The sequence below is a fragment of the Molossus molossus genome, unplaced genomic scaffold, assembly GCF_014108415.1.
Source record: "Molossus molossus isolate mMolMol1 unplaced genomic scaffold, mMolMol1.p scaffold_m16_p_7, whole genome shotgun sequence".
Lineage (NCBI taxonomy): Eukaryota > Metazoa > Chordata > Mammalia > Chiroptera > Molossidae > Molossus > Molossus molossus.
In genome coordinates this window covers 23,527,999-23,552,555 of record NW_023425401.1, presented here as the reverse complement: position 1 = coordinate 23,552,555, position 24,557 = coordinate 23,527,999, and the positions used below count along the sequence as shown (strand labels likewise).

At 38.0% G+C, this 24,557-nt stretch overlaps 1 protein-coding gene across 5 annotated transcripts in view; it reads right to left on the bottom strand.

Annotated features, from left to right (window-relative positions):
- DGKB (diacylglycerol kinase beta) overlaps positions 1 to 24,557 on the bottom strand; it is a 589,512-nt gene that overhangs the window by 447,843 nt on the left and 117,112 nt on the right. For all 5 annotated transcript variants that reach the window (XM_036246648.1, XM_036246646.1, XM_036246647.1 and 2 more), the window contains 4 exons: positions 22,367 to 22,486; positions 13,063 to 13,180; positions 10,377 to 10,465; positions 10,185 to 10,301 (listed from right to left, as the gene is read on the bottom strand). In XM_036246648.1, the coding sequence (XP_036102541.1) occupies positions 10,185 to 10,301; positions 10,377 to 10,465; positions 13,063 to 13,180; positions 22,367 to 22,486 (444 nt within the window). The remainder of the gene's footprint in view (positions 1 to 10,184; positions 10,302 to 10,376; positions 10,466 to 13,062; positions 13,181 to 22,366; positions 22,487 to 24,557) is intronic.

Genomic DNA, 24,557 nt, shown 5'->3' with positions numbered 1-24,557 from the left:
CTGCTGAATATATTTGGGGTGGCCATCTACATCATCACATCATTTGCAATCAGGGGTGTCAGAGCTGAGAGCACCACATCAGAGCTACATTCTACTTGCTGTGAGTCACATTTGTGTAGTAGGTCTAGTTTACTCACCACATTGCTCAGAAACATGCTTGAAGACGAAATAAAACATGTGAACACCATTGAGAAAACACTTAGAGTTCCCAGGACTATTTGAAAATGTGAAACGTGAATGTTATTTTTGCTGTGAAGTTAAAACTGCTCTAAAAAATAAACCTCTGACAAACCTCAGAAGTGGGGAGCAGGGCAGAGGGAAGAGATAAACCAAAGAACTTACATGCATCAAAGAACTTATATGCATATATGCATAACCAATGGATATAGACTACAATGCTGGGGGGGGGGAGCAGAATCGGGAGGAGGGTGTCTAGGGGGGAAAAAGAAGAAACATCTGTAACAAAAATAAACTAATTAATAAAAGAATAAATACAAAATAAATGAATAAATAAAAATAAAGTCAATTTAAAAAAACAGCAATTAACAACAAAATAGAAACCATATATGAGAATTTAAAAGGTCTCCTCCATCACCCCCACAAAAAATCTTAGGTTACTGAGAATGTTCTGTTTCTTGATCAGATGCTAGTTAACACCGGATGTTCATTTGCACAAAATTCTATGAACTCTACCCTTAAGATATGTACACTTTTCTGCATGTGTTTTTCAATAATAATTTAAAAAGATAAAACAGTAAACATAACTAGCAATGAAAACAAGTTGCTTTAACTTGTCCGATGACATTTTACAGACAAGATAAAGATATATGTAAGTCCTTCTCAGTGTCAGTAAGGTACTGAAGACTGATAATTGCCTTAAAGCTAACCCAGATCCCAATTCAGCAAAAGTGTAAACACAAATATCCTCATCAAGAACAGAAATTAGCCTGGCTAATTTGGCTCAGTGGTTGAGCATCAACCCATGCACTAAGAGGTGGCTGGTTCGATTCCCAGTCAGGGCACATGCCCAGGTTGTGGGCCCAATCCCCAGTGGGGGGCATGCAGGAGGTGGCCAGCAAATGTTCTCTCTCATCCATGTTTCTATCTCTCTCTCTACAAATCAATAAAGAAAAAAAAAATTTAAAAAAAAGAACACAAATTAACTAGAGCATTGATGAATCCTGCCTCTTCAATAAAATTGCCAATGGAATTCCAGAGAAATGAGATTGTTCTCTCTTTTAAAATATATTTATGGCTGGCCAGTGTGGCTCTGGATTGAGCATTGTCCCATGGACTGAGAGGTCCCAGTTCAATTCCTGGTCAGGGCACATGCCCCGGTTGCGGGCTCGATCCCCAGTAGGAGGTGAGTGAGAAGCAGCCAATCAATGTTTCTCTCTCATCGATGTTCCTGTCTTTCTCTCTTCTCCCTTTCTCTCTACCCCCCCCAAAAAAAGTCAATAAAAACATATTTAAAAATAATAATAAATTAAAAATAAAATGTTTTTATATTTGTTCAGTTATCTTTGCTTTTTCTCAGAGTAAGATAACAATCCTTAGGTCATTATTTTATGTACAATATTTCCATTCATGTTCAGAGAATCAGTCCCACATCTAGGAAATCTATAAAATATAAGCTAGCTTTTGCTGGAAGTGAATTAAACACTTGGAAATAATTTCAGAGTTTATGGCAATTTCAAATAGCATCTAATTTATAGCCCGATCTTCTTGTTTATTGGGGAAAGCTGTCTCAAGTTAAGAATAAAGAAAAAAATGTGTGTGTGTGTGCGTGTGTGTGTGTGTGCACATGGTGGTGTATATTTATTGAATAGAGTTGAGAAAAAACTGGGGGTACTGTCCTGAGAAGGAAGCAGTGGAATCTAAGAAGTCAACAGAACACAGGGTGAAAAACATATTTTTGTAAGAATTTTGAGGGACAAAAAGTGAAATAAGTCATTCTTCTGAAAAGAAAAAGAAAACACACACACATACACACACACACACACACACACACACACACTAAATGACCTGAATTAGAGGAACATTTGGTGAATTATACATTCTTATGTCTTGATGAGGAAGAGATCAGTCAGGTTTCATCTTTCTAGAGGATGTGTTGGTAAGGTTAGGAGGGCATGTGATGTGATTTTATTTTTTGATCCCCTGATAAAGACTGGTAAAGGACTGCACAAGAGACATTTAAATTCAAGCAATGAGAAGCAAGTGGGTTTGCTACAAATCAGAGATGAAGTTTTAAATTATTGAAATATAATATACTTTAGAAAAAAGTGGCACAATTACATCAGAATTATAAGTACAGAGTAACCATCATTCAGAACCTCCTGAAATCGAGCTGGACTGAAATCCTACAACTATGGAATTAAAGAAGCAGCCACACTGAGACTGGCAGGAGGGGTGGAGGTGCCGAACAAGCTGGTCCAACACCCACATGTGGCAGATACAAATCAGGAGGGTTATCTCTGCCGTGGAGGTCACGCCTGAAAATCGAGAGGACCCAGCCCCACCCAAGGGCCCGCTGCCCAAGGTTCCAGTGCCAAGAAGAGAAGTACCTACAACTTCTGGCTGTAAAAATTCAGTGGGGATTGAGGCTGAGGGCGATGAAGACTTCTAGAGTCCCAGGTATTTGACTTAAAGGGCTACACATGGACTAACTCACACTCACTCCCAATGAGCTTCAGCATTACAGCAGCAGCTTAAAAGGCCCCAGAGACATACTGAAAGGAAGTGAATTGTCTGGCATCTGAATCTCCATCAACCTCCTATCACTATTTATTCCACCCTGGTGGTTCCCTAGGATCCTGCCAGACTCAACTTTTAGGCTCATCCAAGCTGTTTCCAGTGGCTTTTCCATGGAAATGGCCTGTCTTGGCTCATGCTTCAGATTTTTCTAAAACATCTCAAACAAGCAGTATCTGGCCTCAGTGAGCCCATACCTCTCACTAAGTGGCTCCAGGCCCAGCATTAGCAGCAGCCAGCCTTAGTTCACAGGTTGGCCTTACCTGGGCACCTCCAATCTCAGCAAAAGTAGCAGCCATCTGCAGATCTCTTTGTAGCTCATTTTAGGTGGCCCTGGGAAGAACAAAGGTGGTGGCTGACCTTGGTCTATATCTCCCAGGAATCCCCAGAGCCAGTGCACCTAGAGGACAGCCTCAGACCATGTCAACGCACTACCACTCAACCACCTCCACAGGCAACACACTCAAGGGGTGAAGACAGGAGGCACCAGAGCCCCTCTACAGTAAGTCCTGCTCGATGGCATGCGTCCCTGAACAACTAATCCTCCACGGTGGTCACAGGTTGGTGGCCTGCAGTTGCAGCCATTCCTTGCAGCTGATTGGCCTGGGGGTAGTAAATTCCTCCCACTAACATGCCAATAGTAATCTGGAGAAAGGTGTGCAGAGCCCAAATAGAGGTTTCACCTGGAATGCCCAGCTCAGGTGAATGGAAAGGCGGTGCCGCTGGACCCTACAGGACAAGTACTGTATTAGGCCACTCGACCAAGCATGGGAGACATAGCAGCTCTATTTAATACATACAAACAAACACAGGGAAGCTACCCAAATGAGGAGACAAAGAAACATGTTCCAAATGAAAGAGCAGAACAAAACTCCAGAAAAAGAACTAAAAATGTAGACGAGCAATCTATTAATTGCAAAGTTCAAAAATACTGGTTATAATGATGCTCAATGAACTTAGAGAGAATCTCAACAGCATGAAAAATGAGTCAGAAATGAAGGATACACTAACTGAAATGAAGACTGCATTATAGGGAATCAACTGTACAGTATATAAAGCCAAGAATCAAATCAGTGATTTGGAATATAAGGAAGCAAAAAACACCCAATTAGAACAACAAAAGAAAAAAATAATTGAGGATAGTGTGAGGAGCCTCTGAGACAACTGTAAGTTTACTGATATTCGCATCATGGGAGTGCCAAAACGAGAAGAGAAAGAACAAGAAATTGAAAACCTATTTGAAAAAATAATGATAGAAAACTATCCTAATTTGGTGAAGGAAACAGACATACAAGTCCAAGAATCACAGAGTCCCAAACAAGAGGAATGTAGAGGCTCACACAAAGACTCAGCATCATTAAAATACAAAAGGTTAAAAACAAAGAGAGAATCTTAAGAGCAGCAAGAGAAAGCAATTTATTACCTACAAGGAGCTCCCATAAGACTGTCAATTCATTTTTCAACAGAAACTTTGGAGGTCAGAAGGGGATTGGCAAGAAATATTCAAAGTGATGAAAAGCAAGAACCTACAACCAAGACTACTCTACCCAGTAAAGCTATTGTTTAGAATCGAAGGTCAGATAAAGAGCTTCTCAGAATTGAAAAAGCTAAAGGAGTTCATCATCAACAAACCAGTATTATATGAAATGTTAAATGGTCTTCTTTAAAAAGAAGGGAAAAAAAGATAAAAAATGCAAACAATAAAATGGCAATAAATACATATCTATCAATAATTGAATCTAAAAAAAAATAAAACAAACTAGCAGAACAGATTCATAGACACTAGAACATTTTGATGGTTTTCAGATAGGAGGGGGTTTAAGGAGATGGGTGAAAAAGGTGAAAGGATTAAGAAGTACAAATTGGTTGTTGTAGAATAGTCATGGGGATGTAAAATGCAGCAGAGAAATATAGTAAATAATATTGTAATAACTTTGTATGGTGTCAGATGGGTGTGAGATTTATCAAGATGATTACTTAGTAAGTTATGCAATGTCTAACACTGGGGGATACAGTCGAAACTAATATAATAATGCATGTCAACTGTAATTGAAAATAAAAGTAGAAAACAAACAAAAAATGAAAAGAAGTGCACAAATCAAGAAAAAAGAGTTTGCAAGATCCAAAATGGTGGTAAAGTAGGTGGAAGCTACACTCACAACTAAATTACAGAACAATTATCCTGAATATACACTCTTATGTCTCTAACACCAGCTATTTTTGGGTGCTATCTTATTTCTAGCATTTACTAAAGTATAAGCATTTCTATTGGAAAGGCATTGAAAACCTTTAAACATTACTGGGAGGAGCTTAATATTTTAATAAAAATAGTAGCCCTACATGATAATATCAAAAGTAAATAATTCATAGCCATAATAGAGGCTTTTTTTTGTCGTGCTCACATAAAGTGCAGCACACTCTTATTCTGGTGAGTCCAACCTGGGTGGAGACATTATACTACAACCAGGAGCAAATTACATGTTTTAAATAGAGTGTCAAGGAAATATACTCAAAAAAGAAATAAATAGGTATAAAAAGTAGAATCTTAAAAATCAGGAGATGCAAACAAGAGAAGGAATGAACAAATGAGGACACATAACCAGGCTAATTGGATTATGAACCACAGAAAAGTGATTGTCTAAAGGTTAGAAAATAGTTTTCAAGGTTATAACCTAGAATTTTTCTGTTTTTATTTCTTTAACTACTCAGATTTACTGAAGAAGATAGAATTCAATTCTGAAAGCCTAGCTTTATAACTACAATATCAATAAACCAAAGTACTGACTAAAAAGGGGTATAATAATGGGTATATCTTTAAGAATTTGTCTAAATATATATAATAGGTATATCTGATGCAGATTTGACTATTACAGGATTTCCTAAAAACTAAATTTGTGTCATACATTTAAAATGTACATTAACAGTAAGAATAGTATATAACATACCAGTCATTAAATTTAACTTATTGAGGACCTTTTCTAACGTCCATCAAGAACTTGGGGTTATTAGGAAAAAGATGTGTGTATTGGACCAGAGCTGAATGAGATTGTAGTCTAGCAGTGTAGACAATGTCAGCATGCAGACATACAACCAGCCTTTCCTTTAGATGTGGATTAAAAGTACAGAAAGTATTCAGAAAAAAATAAATATTAGTGTCAAGAAAAATTTCCAGGAAGATGTGGAATTTAATTTGGTTTTTAAGATGTAGTAAAAATTCAAAGCAGGTGCACTAAAGGGAATAAATCAAGCAAAGTAACAGCTAGCAAGGGAGCATGACCTCCCCGAGGAACTGTCAGCAAATATGCACAACTAAATAAGGAGCTGTGCAGAGAGGGGAATATTATATACGCCCTGAGCCTTAAGCTGGGGTCTGATATTTGAGGAAATGAAAAGCAGGTTGGGATAGGAGGTGAAGGCTGCATTTATTATCACAGAACTATTATAGGTTGCTGAAGGTGGCATATGATAATAAACTAGTATTTTCAGAAGATGATTTTGGAGATGGTAAGCAGCCTGCATTATAGGAAAAGTACCTTCTGTTAGGGAGATAAGCCAAGAGATTTTGATCTAATCTAGTTAAGAGGTGCTAAGAGCTTGCACTTGGGCTGTGAAAGATGGAGACAAAAACTCAACTCTGAGAGATATTTTAAGGAGAAAATTTCAAGTCTCAGTGATAGGTTGACTACATGAGATAAAGGTGAAAGACAAGAACAAAATAAATTGACTTCTAACTCTATTTCCAATGACTACAAGCATGATGATCCCATGTCTGATAGAAAAGAGAGTTGGAACACTTGCTATTTGTGAATCATAAATAATTCAGCTTTGTGTAGGATTTAGTGAGACTCAAGACCACATGGTTCTGGACATGTAAGTGCTGTTCTGACTTTGACTGGACAACCGGCTCCTTCCAGAGGGTGAGAGAGGAACAGCATGAGTAATATCCATGAGGTGTCTTCTGGGAGCTAGGACTTGGGTTTTGTGACCCCACACACTATTTGTGACCCAGGTTTCACTATAATAATGATTGTCAATTACAGAGCAATTACTATGTCTGAGCTTCTGTCCTAACTATATCTATTCATTGAATTATTATTAACAATCCTACAGTATAGGTATCAGTAACTCTATTTTACACATCAGGAGACTGCCCCAAACCTTTACATACCTAGAAAAAGATTACACAACTATTATCTTATTTGTTGAAGAAAGACCATCTTAAGAATCTGGTCAGTCTGACATCAAAGACTCAAACATTTCCAAAGGTAATTTATAAAGGAAGGTATAGCATTTGGAAAACCCTGAAATGACATCAACTCTCATTCTCTTGGTTTCTCCCTGCAATCTATTCCTCTGGGACTTCATTTGGATGGGCTTTTTTAAAGTGCCACATTGACGGTGCCATATTCCATCGGTTCCACAACTTCTACTAGGTCTTTGCTAAATGAATAGCCCTTTCCAGGAAGTAAAACAACATGAGAAAGTAGGTTCAGTTTGTTTAAGGGCAATCATTAGTAGTAAGTAAGCGTCAGCCAAGAGCAAGTCAACTCTATACTAAAATTTTCACATAGTGGTTAAAGAGCAAAGTATGAATTATTCAAAATATACTAATGGTCTAAGTAAATGATTCTGTTTAACCTAGGCACAAAATCAGTATATTAATTAGTCCTTATAATTGCTTAAAATAAAAAAGCTAAATGTGCATAGACATTAAAATTATTTTTGAGAAGGCTATACATTTTTCTGAATATATAAGAACTCTTGTTTATTGTGCAATTCTTGTTTTGCGACCCAAGTGCCCCTGGGACCCGTTGAGATCAAGGTTAACAGGAAATAAGCCTGAGGTGGACTAGAAGCCTCAGAATTGAGGCAGCTTAGCAAGAGGGCAGACATTTTTTTCAGACCTGGCCTTGAACCGCAGTGCTCATGGTTGGCTTGTTTCCTGGGTGGGGCTCGTGGATATAATTTCTAGTTCATAATGTGTTCTTCCACGGTCAACGAAAAGAACTATCTTGAAGTACACCTTGAACTTTTTTTTTTTTTTTTATCCTCACCCAAGGACATTTTTTCCATTTTTTGTTCAGATAGAGCGGGAGGGAGGGAGGGAGGAAGGGAGGGGGAGAGAGAGAGAGAGAGAGAGAGAGAGAGAGAGAGAGAAACATCGACGTGAAGGGACACATCGAGTGGCTGCCACCCGCACGACCAACCAGGGCCAGGGACAAACTGCAACCGAGGTACATGCCCTTAGCGGGAACCGAACCGGGGTTTCTCTGTACCGCAGGCCGACGCTCCAACCGCTGAGCCAAACCGGCCAGGGCTACACCTTGAACTTTCGTTAAGAATTAGATGTTAGGGCCTGTTGTTTGAATGGATTTAAGCATAAAAACCCATAGATTTTTAAAAGTAGAGTTTATTCTGAAGTCAAACTCTTTTGCTTGTAAGAGGAAGGGCCTAGTTTCTTGCAAGAGGGACGGGATCAAGACCAGATATAAATGTCTAACTGGCCAACAGTTGAGCTAGAAATGTAAGATTTTGGAGTCACAGATTAGAGAAACTGTTAAACCAAAGGAAAGAAAATGAGAAAAACAAAATGGAGTATAGAATAAAAAAATAATTTCTAAATGTGAGTATCAGTAAGAGATGTCTGGCACTGGTGGCTTTGAGGAGAGGGATTCCCACAGGCTGGAGAGGTGGAAGATAAACTTCACAAAGACCAGATGGGGACGGGAGGGGAGGAGTCAGATAAAGGAAACTCCGAAAGCTTTTATATTGAGAGGTAGCAATGCATATTTTTAGAACATTCAAGCTGAGTACACATTTAAAACAACTGATTTCTTTCAAGAAATGAAAAAATCAAGAAAAATTATAAACTTAAGACATTACATTTGAAGTTGATGAAGAATGAGAAAATAACTTGAAACACAAAGAAGAAATAAATTCTGATATTCTCCAATCTCAATTTATGTTAAAAATATAACTAGTGAAAAAGCGCTACACAGGAAAAATAAGAGGAGCAGGCTCCTAAAAGATCTGAAATAAAAATTATAGGTTTTATAGATATAGAGCAAAAAATCTGACTCTTTTTAATGCACATAGATTTTTAAAAACATGGTGGTTTTCTTAAAACTGAAAACTCATTGTGTTTGAGTAATTCATATGTGTAATTTAAATCATTTTGGATACTTTATAACAAAACACTTCACAAAATAAAACTGTTTTGCATATGTAAAGAAATTTCAAATGTAAATACAATTGAACTAATAGCTGAAAACGACTGAAGAAAATGTGTTCACTTTTAAAAAGAGACTTAATTTTATTTTTGAAATGCAAGCCACAGTTTGTTTTTCTCTTTATCCGGGGTGTGTGTGTGTGTGTGTGTGTGTGTGTGTAAGAAAAAGTTTTAAATGGGGCGGAGGGAGTGAAGGACACTACAGAGAATCTCATTTGCTGAACCAAAGCAGTGCCCCCTACTGTTTCATTCCTGCAAAAGCAAGAACAAGAGGACTCAACACTAGCTAGAAAAAACAACAAAACCAACTGAAAAAAGAAAAATAAGTCCTATAAATGATTTTTACTGTTGTCAAAACTGGCGATTCTTGAAAATGTTCACCATTCTAATTAATCTCCGGAAAATAAACATGAAACACTAGAGGTACCATCTAACAACTTCATTTATTTCAGAGGTTATTTGCACTGGGCTTTAGCAATCATGCAAACCCAGTGAAGTCCTGTTTCCCAGGAAAGACCTATTTACCTCTACTTTTTCTACTGTCAATACCATAAATGAGTTTACCCCTTCATCTCTTATCCCTCAACTTATGATAGAATGGAAGGAACAAGGGAACAGCATGTTGCAAAGAAGGGACAAGTGAGTTCTTAGAAGCACCAAGAATGAAATGTGAACCACTTGCCTCTCTCTCTGGCCCCGTGGTCAAGATCAATCTGCTCTGCTTTCGTTTCACTATATAATTAAAGATTTGCACCTCATTGTTCATTCTTCTACCCTTTTCAAGCCCAGAGATTCTGTCATTAAAATAAACTTACAGATGCACAACAGAAAACTCTACCAAAACAGGGTTGCGGAGTGGAGGGAGAGTTGAACTCTGCCCAGTCAGTGTCCCACTCTGACTGCCCACCCCTTGCGTGGTTTCTGGTTACTTTCATGGTCACTCTGTGGTTCCATGGAGCGCAACTTGAAAATTGTATGACGTCCACTAGCTCTACAATTCTGGGTTCCATGAGGAACCCAGGGTCGAAATCTAACTCCGACCCTTATCCCTTTGGGAGTCAGATGAAATCAGAAACGCCCATGGTTGGTCTGATGCTCAGTCTGAATTCAGGGCGCTCGTCTAGGGTGGGACCTCGGAGAGCATGAAAATACCGTGTTGAACGTGAGTGAGTTCTAGAGACGCGTTTCCAATGCTACTCACTGTGATATGACACCAAACACAGTGCAGTCCTGTCAGGCCCTGGTAACACTTGACGGTTTTATGGCACTTGTCGCACTTGGTCGGGCAGTTGCCTTCGACCCAGTAGTGATGCATGACCTGGAACAGAGGAGAGCACGGTCAGAGGGGGCGCCCACAAACGCCGCCCCCGGGACTCGGCGCGGCCACACTCACGTCCGTGTTCTTCTTGGACTTCACGTAGGTCTTGATGCACGAAGGAGGCGCGCGGGCCACACAGCGCTCGTGCACGGTGTACTTGCAAACTGCAAGGGAACACAAAGCCCTCGTCAGAGCCCATCCTGCTCCCCGTGGCAGTTTTACGGGGAAAGAATGACATTAACAGAATCTCATTTCAGAGCCACTGCTCCGGAATCAATCCAATCAGCCACATCAAGGAAAAGTCCGAGCCGACTGTTTTGACCATGGAATACAAAAGACCAATTAGCACAGGAAATATTATGCATGTGAAAAACCAAGACTCCTCTATCATGGCATAGCAGGAAATGCTTAATTAAATCAGAACCCCCTCAAATTTTGCACAATAACTTCCAGATGACAAAAATATTAAAGACAGATTGATGGCTGCCAAATGGCTTGGTGTCATTTGCTAGAAGAGAAGATCTATAGTTTACGAAGCATAGGCACGAGAGCAGCTGGCAGGCATGGGAATAAAAGCCCATGAGTTTATGCTATTTGGTCTATTGACTTATCTAAACCTTAAATGGCTGATTAGTCTATTTCCAGAGAATTGATTTCATCATACATGCCAGGCCTTTAGGAACAGTTCGTCCCTCATTTGTCACCATGGCACTGTTTGTCCCAAACGAACAACCATTCCAGGCAGTATGTGATAAAAACGTATACACAAAAGCAAAACTTTATATTTATATGCAAATATGTATCTATAGGCCTACAAATATATATATGTGTGTGTGTGTGTGTGTGTGTGTGTGTATAGATGCAAATTGTGATGTAAAACTGAGACATGTATTTCACTGGCATCTTCATTATCTCATGGCTTGGATCTGAAAATAACTTAGGGTCATATACAAATGTTCTTTTAATAGAAGAACAATCGGGAGTTCTCAATGCATGAAATACAGAATAAAAATTTAATCTAAAACAATCATGTAGCCCTCTTAACAACAACCAAAAAAACTAACCACTGCATGAAATTAGAACAAAAAATTCTAAAGCCACAGAATATTTACATAGTAAAACTTTTTCCTGTTATCCACATCTGCGATTCCTTTGGCAACACCGAGGAAGAAAACATACTTTGTTTTCTCTTCCATATTGACACAAATGTCAAGGGTATTGCAGTTGCTCCACTAATTGGTTAAAATGTGTGAGCAAATATTCTCTATAACATCTCTCACCTTACTTGAAAGTTATTTTGTTTTCTATACTCCCATCAAAAAAATTCACCGTGAAAAATTATTTTTCTTACAAATACCAGAACTCTAAAAACAGAGTAGTTCCCCTGTACATGGAGAATGTCCTGGTGAAACCAGTCTTTCAAAGGTAAGCACCAGAACCTGCCCCTCTAAAGTCAACACCAGGAGATTTCATGTAACTTTACTAAAGTCCTTGAACAAGAAATCACTTAAACGTGGCCTTGAAATGTGGTTTTTAATGTTAAATAATACAACTGAAAGTCAATTCCCAAATATACTACCAAAGAAGCTGCTAGCTAAAAATAATACCTGAAAATGACATATTGTGTGGAAGCCAAGGAAGATATTAGATTTACTATAAATACACAAAAATAGGATGTGTTAATAAACTTAGCGCAAAAGGGTGTCGATGGACAAACTGCTGGACCAGGACAACTTCATACCCTCTGAAGGAGGACACAACATACCCTCTGTTTCCACAGAGGCATCTGGGGATGCCAACATTTCTCAGGCATACATGGTGTAGATGTAAAAACACTTAGGTTTCTTACAAATTAATTGTAAAGTAAACTATTAGAAAATTTTACTGGGCAGCACTCACTTAATAGAACACAATGAAAACGGCAAAGATAAGTGTCCTGAAATGAAAGTTATGGCCACAACTCACGGAGTGGCAGGGTTCTGGGTTCTAATATCCATTACTCCCATGGGAAGTTTCTTCATGATAGCATTAAAAATAAAGTGCCTGCCTGGCTGGTGTGGCTTAATGGTTGAGCGTCGACCTTTGCATCAAGAGGGTCGCTGGTTCGATTCCTAGTCAGGGCACATGCCCAGGTTGTGGGGCAAATCCCAGTGGGGGGCATGCAAGAGGCGGCCAATAGATGTTCTCTCTCATCAATGTTTCTATCTCCCTCTCCCTCTCACTTCCTCTCTCTCTAAAAAGTAATAAGAAAAAAAAAATGCTTTAAATAAATAAATAATGTGCCTGAGTGGTAGGATGAGTTTGTATTTCTTGTGATTTCTTAATCTGAATGCAAATTGACAGCCAATGAATTTAACTGTTTCTAAAAGACCCAAGGAATGGACTCATTAGGAGAAATCAATGTGAATAAAATGGCTAACTTAGAAAGAAGAAAGAAAAAAAAAAAAAGATAAATCTGAGTTAGATATAAATAAGATAAACCAGTGGAAATTTTTATAAAAATCTCAGTAGAAATGGGAACAACGAATAAATTAAATGATGGAAGGAAAATGGCTCACGAGCTGAAAAATGTTCTTAGCTCTTTCCTAAGAGAGAGTTTTCCAAAACGGAAGAAAGTGAAAACACCAGTGACCTAAATATTCAGAAACATGCCCACCGGAGGAAGGGATAAATCACAGTCTCCACCTACAAATGGGGCCAGTCCGTGAATATGAACCTGTGCTCACGGGGCTGATGACGTCCGGGCAGGACACATACTCACAGGAGCAGCACAGGCCCTGCTTGCCAACCCCGATCAGCATGTTCAGGCAGAGGTTGCAGTAGGCAGGTTTGTTAAAGTGCTTGAGTCTCCACACATGCTGTCCATCATCTTTCACGTTCTGCAAGGGACGTAAGAGAAACAGATTGCACTTAATGAAATAAACAGTGGAATATGTAACTGCCAATAAAATTCAGAGCTGGACGAAAGCGCTTGAAGACAATCTGTTATTTCATCCCTGACTTTCTCCAAGGTCGCCACAGAGTCTAGAAAAACACATGTGCTCTGGTGCAATGAGATCCTGCTAACAAATCTCGGATGCTATAGCAACCCACAAATTTTTGTCTCATGTCAGCAGTTCAACAGCATGTCCCAAACCGTCCTAATGACCTGCCAAACCGAGGGACGTGTCTGCCTCGACTTTGAATACTTTATCCTTAGCACAATTCCATAAACAAATACGTGAAGGAAGAAAGAGAAAATGAGTGGAAGAGACTTACAAACGAAAACTTGAGAAGAAAATGTTAACCCTTGCTTAGTAGTCATAATACGCACATTTTTTGATGGTGGTTAGGTCTTATAGGGAGGATGAAGGGTGGGATAATAAGGAATAATTCTTAAAGGTCAGTCACTGGTGCAATTCTAAGGCTTCAGTTGGGAATCCCCTCTATGTTACAGTTTATATTAATATATTTTTTTCATGTCTCCAATAGTAAAATTTTTAAAATAAACATTTTTAAAGACCTACATTACATAATAATACTTTCCTCTTTTTTTTGTAAAATAGGAATAATTTTAATCTCATAGAAAAGTAGTAAAAATATTAAAACTGCCTTACGGTATTTATTTATAATAATTACTATAGTTATTTGCCACCATTAAACTTAAATATATGTTTTTCTTTATCGATTTTTAGAGAAAGGAAAAGAGAGAGTGAAATAGAAACATCAGTGAGAGAGAACACAGACGGGCCGCCTCCTGCACGCCCCCCACTGAGGACAGGGACCCACAACCTGGGCATGTGCCCTGACCGGGAATCAAACTGGAGACCTCTTGGTGCATGGGTCAATGCTCAGCCACTGAGCCACACCAGTCAGGTACCACAATAAACCCTTAAGTTTAAATAATTCACATTCTAGCGAAACAACTGCAATTATTACTTATTCTTTTAGATAAAACTCTATATAATATCAAAATAGCAACTTTACTAATAGGTAATTAATTCTATCTGTATTGTTCAAGATTAAAATAAATTCAAATAATGATGCTTATGAATGTCTTAAACTCCTTATGAGAAGTTTAAATGTATTAAATGAAGTTATTACATATCATTTTGTTACCAATATTTTCTCGTTAACATCTAGTCCTTATATACCATTCACCAAATTGTATCAAATTCAATTAATTTTAGACAGCATTTATTGGTATTCTATCAAAACAATTATAGGTCATAATTACAAGTTGTCATATTTCTTAGAATACATTCACCTAATAATTTTTTGATCACCAACTCAGTACTGGGGCACATACTAATTCTACAGTAGTGGAACAATACAAACGTATCTAGATCATCTTGTTTCTCTTGATTAAAATATATTAATAATGTATCCTAACCACTTTTTCTTATTCCCAGTCAAGAGATACACCATCAAATTTGTAGAGCCAGATTAGATCCATAGTAACTAATTCTTACATTAGAACCAGAAATGTCAAATTTGCATCATAATATGAAATATCAGTGGAAATGTTTCCAGGGAGATAATTCTCCAAGGGTCTCTTAAATTTCTGCACATTTTGTAAGCAGGGGAGCCGTCTTTTTTCCAGGCTATCTTTTCAAAATGTCTGAATAACAAGTAGCTTTAGACAAGAGCTATGTATTCCTCCAGAGCAGAGAGTGGGTGAAATAAGATAAAAATCTTTTCAGTAAAATAAAAATCTCTCCCATCACAGCAAAGATTAAGCAAGTGTGTTTAATGTACATTATAAAAATGTTAGTTTCCATCCTGACCGGTTTGGCTCAGCGGTTGGAGCGTCGGCCTGTGGACCAGAGAGTTCCACGTTCAGTTCCCGCTAACGGCACGTACCTCGGTTGCAGTATGTTCTCGGCCCCGGTTGGGGTTGTGTGGGTGGCAGCCAGTCAATGTGTCTTTCTCACATTGATGTTTCTCTCTCTCTCTTCCTCCCTCCCTCTCTGTCTGAAGACACATGCAGAAGTGTCCTCAAGTGAGGATTAAAAAAAAAAAAAATAGTTTCCCTAAGACAGGGTTCCAAGCTCTGACGGTCTGCACAGGAATTACCTGGGACACACTCTGTCACCCTTCTGAGAGCTGGCGCAGGCATGAAGCTCCAGCTTGCTTTGCTGTGAGCTACAATGTCCTTGGTCTCTGACCTATGAGTCTCATGTCCTCTGCCAGCATCCAGAACGAAACTGGCAAGCTAACTTGTTAACTTGTAAGCAGGATACATTTCTGACCCTTCACAGTCCTTGACAATGCTCAGATTCCGTTTTCTGACAAAGAAACAAGCTCTCAATAAAAGCAGTTTTGCAGAAGGTGTCATGGAGAGGACTTCAGAACACATAGTGTTTTAATTTTCTTCCAAAACTTACGCAATAGTCTTTGTAGTAAGTTCTGGATCCAGCTCTGTTTTGCTTGAGTCATAAGACGTCTAGTATGTTTATTATAATGAATAGAATGATTTACGTAACTGTCTAACTTTGCTATATTTTCCAAACTGTCTATATATTTTACATTTCTATTCCTTCATGTAAGAATAAAACATCCTGATGTGAAAACATTTGTGCAATGAGGTTGCTAATTTTTCAAAAACATATTGATAAAGTTAACGGTTTGAGGCCTTAGAAATAATGTAAGTGCAAAAGAGAAAGGAAAAATCCAATTTTCATAGGCATTACTGTTTTTACAGTTCTTATCACTTTATTTTTAAATGATTGTCCATTATGTGTGAATTCGCCTCGTCCTGCGGAAGAGCACATACGGACGAAGTGAGCTGGCATTTCCCTTATCAAAAATAAACAAGTCTGAGCGTGGGTGTCCTGTCAATCAGAACACTTAGCCATGTTACAGGCTGCAAGTGATGTACAAATCCATTACCCAGACATAAAACGCTTTACCAAAAAACAAATTAAATAGCTTTATAGCTCTTAGCCGGATATATTGCCAAAATATGCAAAAGATGAAATATGTATGTGACTTCAAGAGAAGAAATTGAAACCAGGAGCCAACTGCTTCTCAGCAGTGCAAATTACACTCCAACTCTCTGTATTTTCATGTCTTGTCTTGTTTGTCTTATTAAGATTGTAAACTTGGTGGGGGAGAAGGAGAATCTGTCTCTTGCTCTATTCTATCACCCAGTTGAGCATGTTCCTGTTAGTACTTCTGCTGCAAATTAATATTTATTGTCATAGAAAGGAATTCATTTTTATAAGACAGAAAGGAGGGGGGGGGTTGCCTCCTTTAAAAATGTAGGTAAGACAATTCACCTCTCTTCTTATTTTCCTCTCTAATAGAATGGGAGCACCCAGGTCATGGTGTGAGCCTTCATTAGACCAGACCTGTGAAGTCCACTGAGCTCCTCAGAGGTCTGGTGTGATGTAAGCAGCAAGTATGAGTAACATGATTGGGTTGGGTTGTGTACATTCCAATGGTTCAGCCAAAAGATTTCAGAAGGACATTGGTAGGTTTGCCATACTTTATTTCATAAAAAGTTGTTGTCCCCATAATTTTTTCATAGAAATGATTCCTAATATTCAGACAATGTTGTACTTGTCAGATGACAGGGACCTGCTCGATGATGGCGAGGTAAGCTCACACAGAGAGGCCCAGGTTCCTCTCTCCTTTTCATCCCCTGGAGTCAAGGGAAGTCTCAAAGGGAAGGTGCTCTTGGAACTCTTGACACCTAGTTCATTATCAATAATGGTATCTAAACTTTTCGTTTTTCCCCCCGAATGCATACATTCAGGATCGCATATAGTGTCCATCTGAACGAGGATTCTGATCAAGAATACCATTTTCTCCAAAAGACCTCCAGGAGAAATGTCACTGTTGGCACAGTCACGCCTAGCCGTACCTTGTTTCAACGGACTTCGACTATAACACACAGAAGAGCTAATGTTGCAAATCGATTCCAACTCATTCAAGAATAAGAACCATTAAATTACCTTACTGTTCTAGAACTATGAAAGAAACTTCTCTGTGAGACTAATGCCGAGTTCTGTCAGGACTGGGCAACGGGGGTGCCGGGAGAAGTTTTGAAATTCTAACTGGGGTTACAATCGGCTCTTATCTCCAGATCACACTTTCTGGAGTCAGGCTCAGACCCTGCCATTCTCGGGGTTCACATGCAAACTCGACAGTGTGTCATACCCCAGCCATTCTCCTCGAATGACCTAGTCTGGAGTCCCCAGTGCTGTTGAATGCATCCAGCTTCGTCACTCATTTCTAGATTGAGCAATGTCTATGCTCAAACAGAAGAACAACAACTCGTGAAATTAAAGCACGGACCAGAGTGTAGCACATCCGTTTTCCGACTATAACTCAGAGCACCCCACCTTCTGCTCTCCGTCATAGTCAGAGTTCATCAGGGGTCACATTTCATCAGCAGTCAGGAGGCAAAACAAACGATGACTTTTCCTTCATGGAGTCAGGCAAAAAAATGTGCCCTAAAACATTGCAATCGATGGCAAAGCTTAGACTACCTACAGGGATTAAAAGCCAGGATTCCGTGAGCACATACAGCGAAATCAAAATACATATCTCATTCTAAAATTATAGAAGTCACATGTGGGCATAAAAACTCAAGATTTAGAACTTAAGGTAGTTTGATTTCAAGTAAGGCTCCTATTTAAATGTGTATTCCTGTTTACATAAAAATATAAATTTGGGAATTTTTCTTGAAAAATCTAGCACAGATCTAAGACTATAGATTTCAGGAACGTAAGCATTATTAATCATCTTGTTTTTCTCGGGGAAAAAATGTCTGTACTGAGAGAATATTACAAAGAGCGGAATATTCTTGACTATCTTCTCTTTCTCTAGAAAGAATGGCTGATGGAAAAGTGAGCTTAGTTAATAACAGAGCCAGGGCGGTGACCAGTGTGATGGGTTCTCTGTCACCATACTCTCTCCTCATTAGTCCTGTCTTGCTGGGGTTCTCTAATTGAGTGAAAATAAAAGGTATTAGATTCCTTTCTCCTAAATGACTCAAAACGAATGAAAAATATTCATGTTTGTAATATGACAGTTTTGTGACAGAATAAATCAGAGGTCAGCAAACTATGGCCCTTGGGTCAAAACTGGCATCAGGTTGCTTTTGTAAGAGAAGTCTTCCTGAAGGCAGCCTTGCTCCTTCATGTATGTAGTGTCCGTGGACGCTCTGGCTCTTAACTGTTGAGTGGAGTCGTCAAACACAGACCTATGTCCCACAAAGCCTCAATTATTAACTCAGTGGCCCTTTACCAAGTTTGCCAAACACTGGAGCAGAGTTTCTTACTACATACAGTTTTTTTAAAAAAATTCATTTAAAATTGAGATATTTTAAAAATAATGTCTTAGGAGCCAGGCCAGTGCGGCTCAGTGGATTGAGTGTCGTCTCATAGACCGAGGTCCAGGTTCGATTTCCAGCCAGGGCACATGTCCAGGTTGTGGGCTCAATCCCCAGTAGGGGGCGTGCAGGAGGCAGCCGATCAATGTTTCTCTCCCACATCAATGCTTCTATCTCTCTCTCCTTCTTCTCTCTCTAGAAAAATCAATAATAACAAATATGTATGTAAATTGGAAAAAGAAATGTTATTAAAAATGTTTAAGAATGATTAAGTCTCAGGTATAAACTTTTATTATAATCAAAATCACATATGCCACCCAAACTCTATTTCCATCAGATCTAAGTGACTGTACCACTTGATGCCGGTATGATAAAGTTTGACAAACTTCCTGTAAGAGAAAGGAAATGACTCTTCCTCTCTAGCACTTGATAAAACATGTTCTGATAAACTACATTTCTAATTTGTGCACTAACACAGCTATTATTTAAAACAGAATAGCTTTTACAATTCTGTTAATGGAGGAAGAGAAACTACAATAAAATCACAGCTGTGCTGCCTTCTATTTGAAGTGAGGATTACTCTCCCAGGACTGTATTCTTATCTGTGTAACTTAGCTGGTGCTCCACAATCACTTTCCAATACACGTGGGACTAAACATGCCCTGTCAATCAGAATCTACTCGCCGAACTCATAATTGACAACAGACCAGAATACATAGCACAACAGAACGAGGCTGGCCCCAAAGCACATGGCTGAATTGAACCCAAAGCTTCTACAGTTCCAATTCGATCAGCAAAAGTGTATGTGGAAGGGATGAGGGAGCGGGAGGAAAATAACACCATGAATCAAATTCCCTACAGGTAATAACATAACACATTAACTGCCTACATGAAAGGGAAAAAAATCTCAATTACAAAAGAAAAAAACAAAGTCCTCAGCACTCAGTTGTCAATGGGTCATTCCTGCTTTGTACAAACCATGACTTGGGATTGAAAAGCTGCTTCTAACAAATACACGCACTGTTTTGTGATCACAAATACATGGCTTATGCATTTTATTAAATGAAAATTTAAAAGATTATTGACTTACTCTTTCTTTTTTTTAAGTAAACGATATTGTTCTGTACCGGAAAATCTAATCTAGGTTGTAGATTTATAAATTTTAAACAATGTAGCCCTGACATCTAGTGGCCATCACCAGGAATACAGCGTGGGAGCATATTTGGTTACTTATCTGAAACCCTAAATTGATTTCTCCTGTAAGTTCCCTAAAAATATCTTTTTACTAAAAACACAAAATATAAATTTAATAACATGACAATAAAGAAAGTTATGTATCAATAATCTGATGAATACTAGTTGCAAATAATTGTCATTCAGCTGAAATAAATATAGAAAAAAAAACAAAAAACTAGAAATTGATGAGGTATTGTATATTTGTTAAACATATTTTGAGTTAGCCCTGGCAGGTTTGTCTCAGCGATTAGAGCACGGCCTGTGGACCAGCGAGTCCCGGGCTCAGTTCCCACTAAAGGCACGTACCTTGGTTGCAGTTTGTCCCCGGCCCCGGTTGGGGTCGTGTGGGTGGCAACCAGTCAATGTATCTCCCTCACATTGATGTTTCTCTCTCTCTTCCTCCCTCTCTCCCTCCTGTTCTATCTGAAGATAAAAGCAAAAAAAAAAAAAAGTGTCCTCAGGTGAAAATAAAAAAAATTTTTTTTAGTTAAATCCATACAGATTGTGACTATATTTACCCATGCTATTTTCATTACTTCACAGATATCTATATTTATGAATCAAAGTGTAAAGAGTAGTTTTCAAAAAATTTTCTGTGATATTTAAAATATAGATGACACTTTCCTGTCCAATCCCCAACTACTAAATGGTTTACTTACTCATTCCTGCATCTTCTCATTCTCTGATGCTAGAATTTCCATAAATGTTTAGAATAAGCAGAATCTTAGCTTTAGAAATATAAAATTCTCTGTAGAGAATCATTATTATTACAACTTATTGACTAGTTATTAGACAACCCTTTTTCAATGTAAGTATACACTAAACCTTAAATTGTTACATTCTGTCCAATTTTCTTTTTGTTTTCTCCCAATAGCCTGACTTCATATGCTTCTGTCAAAAGGTATATCAAACAAATATTTATAATACAGATAAACATAAGTTATTAGAACAAGATATTAGGTTATGTATAGCTCTGATACAAGAAAATATTACTTTATTAATTTTCAAAATGTAGAAATAATATCTATTAACTAAGATTTAGATTTATTGCCCTGGCCGGTGTGGTTCAGTGGTTAGAGCATCAGCCCATACACCAAAGTGCTGAAGGTTAGATTTCTGGTTAAGGGCACATATCTGGGTTGCAGTTTCGATTTCTGGCCTCAGTTGGGGCACATGTGGAAGGCAACCAATCAGTGTGTCTCTTTCACATCGATATGTTCCCCCCCCCCCACCTTGTACTCTATCTAAAAAAAAAAAAAAAAAACAATGTAAAAAACACCCCCAGGTGAACATTAACAATGAAAAAAGATTTGTACTTATTATTATTGTTTTAATAAATTACTTACCTTAAGGGTAATTTCCTATATATCATGCATTAGTAATTTTTCTTTTCCTTCCTCTGATTACCTCTAAAATTGCATGGGCATCATGAAGGGTAAGATTAACCTGATTGTATAGGTGAAAAACAGACCAATACTACTGTACTGAACTCATCCTTGTATTCCCAAACCCATAAGTAAATATGCACACACACATTTGCATGTACTCGCATGTTTACAAACACAGGGCTATAAGAGTTCTTGAGACTGACTTTTAAATTTTTGGTATATTGAATAATTGTGGTATAGTCTTGAATCTGTAAAATTGTTATTGCTGGTGTAAGTATGAAAAGTGTTGGGGTCCACAGCAAAGTAGTGAGTGGACACTATGTTCTCGTATCTCGAAACGCTAAATACTACATGTGCCAGGGAGCTACCCATTAGTAACGCTCTTTGAATCTAAGCACACATTTTACAATATGCATTTTATAGTTAATTCTTGTTTGACCAAATGTTAAAAACAAAAATCTAGCATTGGCTTGGATTTTTAAATTACTATTACTAAAATTCTTATGAAGGCTGGCTAGTAAGATTTGATTTCAAAGTTACTATCATATCAAATTCTGAATTTAGGTTGATCTATTTTATTCCCCTAAACCAGTATTGAATTACCACCAGAGGCAATGATATAAGAAAAATTTGATAGGCTTGGCACAAAACCATGGTTGATCTGCTCATATGTAAGAAAAAAATTGTGTATGAACGCGTGTGTGTGTGTGTGTGTGTGTGTGTGTGTCCTCTTAACCACCTTCATACATAATTGGCTCCTCCAAGTATTTCTAATCAATTAAATAGCTTATCATCATAGGGAGAGGAAATATGACATGAGATGACGAACCACAGAATGCAGTAATACTAGGGTTTCTTGCATTAGATAAAATTAGATGGTCCATATTGTGTATGAACTAGATTATACTTTAATGAGAGGAACAAAAGAGCGATGTTCTATATTATGACACGTATTGCTATTGAAGGAGTTCCTGCTAAACTGTACTGGGCATACTTACTAGAAGGGCCAGGCACTTACTACATGCTTACTGGGGGAAAATGGCCAGATCAATTCATTCTCAAAATGTGCAGTAGGGAACTCCTCTGACCTACCCCAAGGCACCCCTCTGTGAAATGCTTACATTTTCCAAGCCTAGGAGCACAAGGAGTGGGATTGTTGTCATGCCTCCTTGGATCCATTCCTCCAGAGAAACGGTCCCATCATGATCATAGTCAATTTCTTCCATCATTTCATGAAGGATCTGAAGCGGAGGAGTAGAGGGAAACAATGTGATAAATTAGATACATTTCAGGTGGTACAACAAAGCATTGCACTGGATTGGTTGTCACTATGACCAGTGGCTAAGTGGAGAGTTGAGATAAATATCTAGGTAAGATCGTACACTATTAATCCTAGTACTGAGAACATAGTGGTTTTGTTATGATTTCCAGAACCTTACTACTTTCATTGATCAACTTTTAAAAATAACTGCCCCACTTTTTAATATGTCATCATGGAATGGTACAGCTAGACCAATAAGGTATCTTTAATTTAAAAGTAAAAATTAAATTGCTTTCTCTCAATTATTTTTTACATTTAAATATATGCTAGATAATGTCTGAACAAATTAACTGCATGGCAGAGAGCTAAAATAACTCTTTGCTAAGTGGTAAAAGCCAGGGAAATTAAGTTGCATTTAATTGCCTATTAGAACTTAATAGAGCCAAGAAGTTAAACAATCAAGTTATTTTTTATTAGATTTTTTTCCAAAGATGACTAGCAGAGTGTCCCAAAATGTTCTCCACAGTCTGTGTTGGAAATACTGTTGATTGTATAGCAGTAATAACAGTATTTGATTCAAAGGACTGGTGTAAGGGTTAAATATGTTAATATAAGTATCTTTGAAGAGCAACGAGCATGTATAGTAAGTGTGATATAGGTGTTGTGAGTGTTACATTAGCAGAAATTATGTGTGAGTTCAAAACATTACCGTTGGCTCTGGGAAGGCAAAGAGCTTCTCATCGAATTACACCAAAATGGCACACACAGTCGAGTTCCAATGAAGAAAGTATCTCACCATCTTTATCTAATATGGACATTTCCATCAATTCAAAAAAACGCAAAGAGCATTAGAACATAACTTTGATAGAGGTGTTTTTTGCCTAAAATTCCTGAACTTAATTTACTAGTGTTTTCCTTCAGAAAGGCTGTGAAAATCAGATGATTTTCCTTCGGAATAAACTAATAGATAAACGAAACATACTTTTTTGGAACGAAATGATGGTGAGCTAATTATTTTATTTGGCAAATGGCATAAGATTTTATTAAAATGGCTTGCCCCTTGAAAAGGTACTCGGCTGAACTAGGAGACATGAATAAATGAAGAGACATAAAATACAGAGCATTTGATTCCCATGGCTGTTGCTTTTATTTTGTGTGGAGTAAATCTAATGTTAAAGGCTGGGTACGTTTTTTAAAAGTTCTTTCCTTTGCCCTGGCTGGTTTGGCTCAGCGGTTAGAGCATCGGCCCGTGGTCCAGAGAGACCCGGGTTCGGTTCCCGCTAAGGGCATGTACCTCAGTTGCAGTTTGTCCCTGGCCCCGGTTAGGCGGTGTGGTTGGCAACCACTTGATGTGTCCCTTTCACTTCGATGTTTCTCTCTCTCTCCCTCTCTCTCCCTCCCACTTTATCTGAACAAAAAATGGAAAAATGTCCTCGGGTGAGGATAAAAAAAAAAAGTTACTTCCTTTGATAACAGTGCAAATAGTATTACAATGAATGAAGCAGCATTCTTAGAATTAAATACGTTACCATAAACTTTAATATTTTATATAAAAAATATAACATTGTTGTAATATCTGAACTCATTATACAGAGCTTGTACATTTCTATGTCCCCCAAAAAGAAAAATCAGTGAAGTTCAAACGTGAAATGCCATGTTCCTATAAAAATGGTGCCCTCCTTTGTACATGACATTGCCTGTGATTCTATTCTACTTTGTTGGCAAGACTTTGCAAAGCAAGGAAAATACTATCACCGCTCTTACGTCACATAATCATGCCATTATCATGCTATTTACTGCAGACATGTGAACAGTGTTTGAAGAATAGGTTCTTAAATTTAAATAAAATATAAACCATTTAAAGAATATTAATTTGTATTTGCCATTTTAATTCGTGTACAATTTGCTAAATTTAGTTGGCTTCAAAAATAAACTAAAAATCAATAATACTTATTAAGTCTCTCCAAAATGTTACTTGTGGCTAAAGTCAGTTTCTAACCAAGTACGTTTTACTATACATTTCAATGATCTTGTAACTTTGGTATAAACCT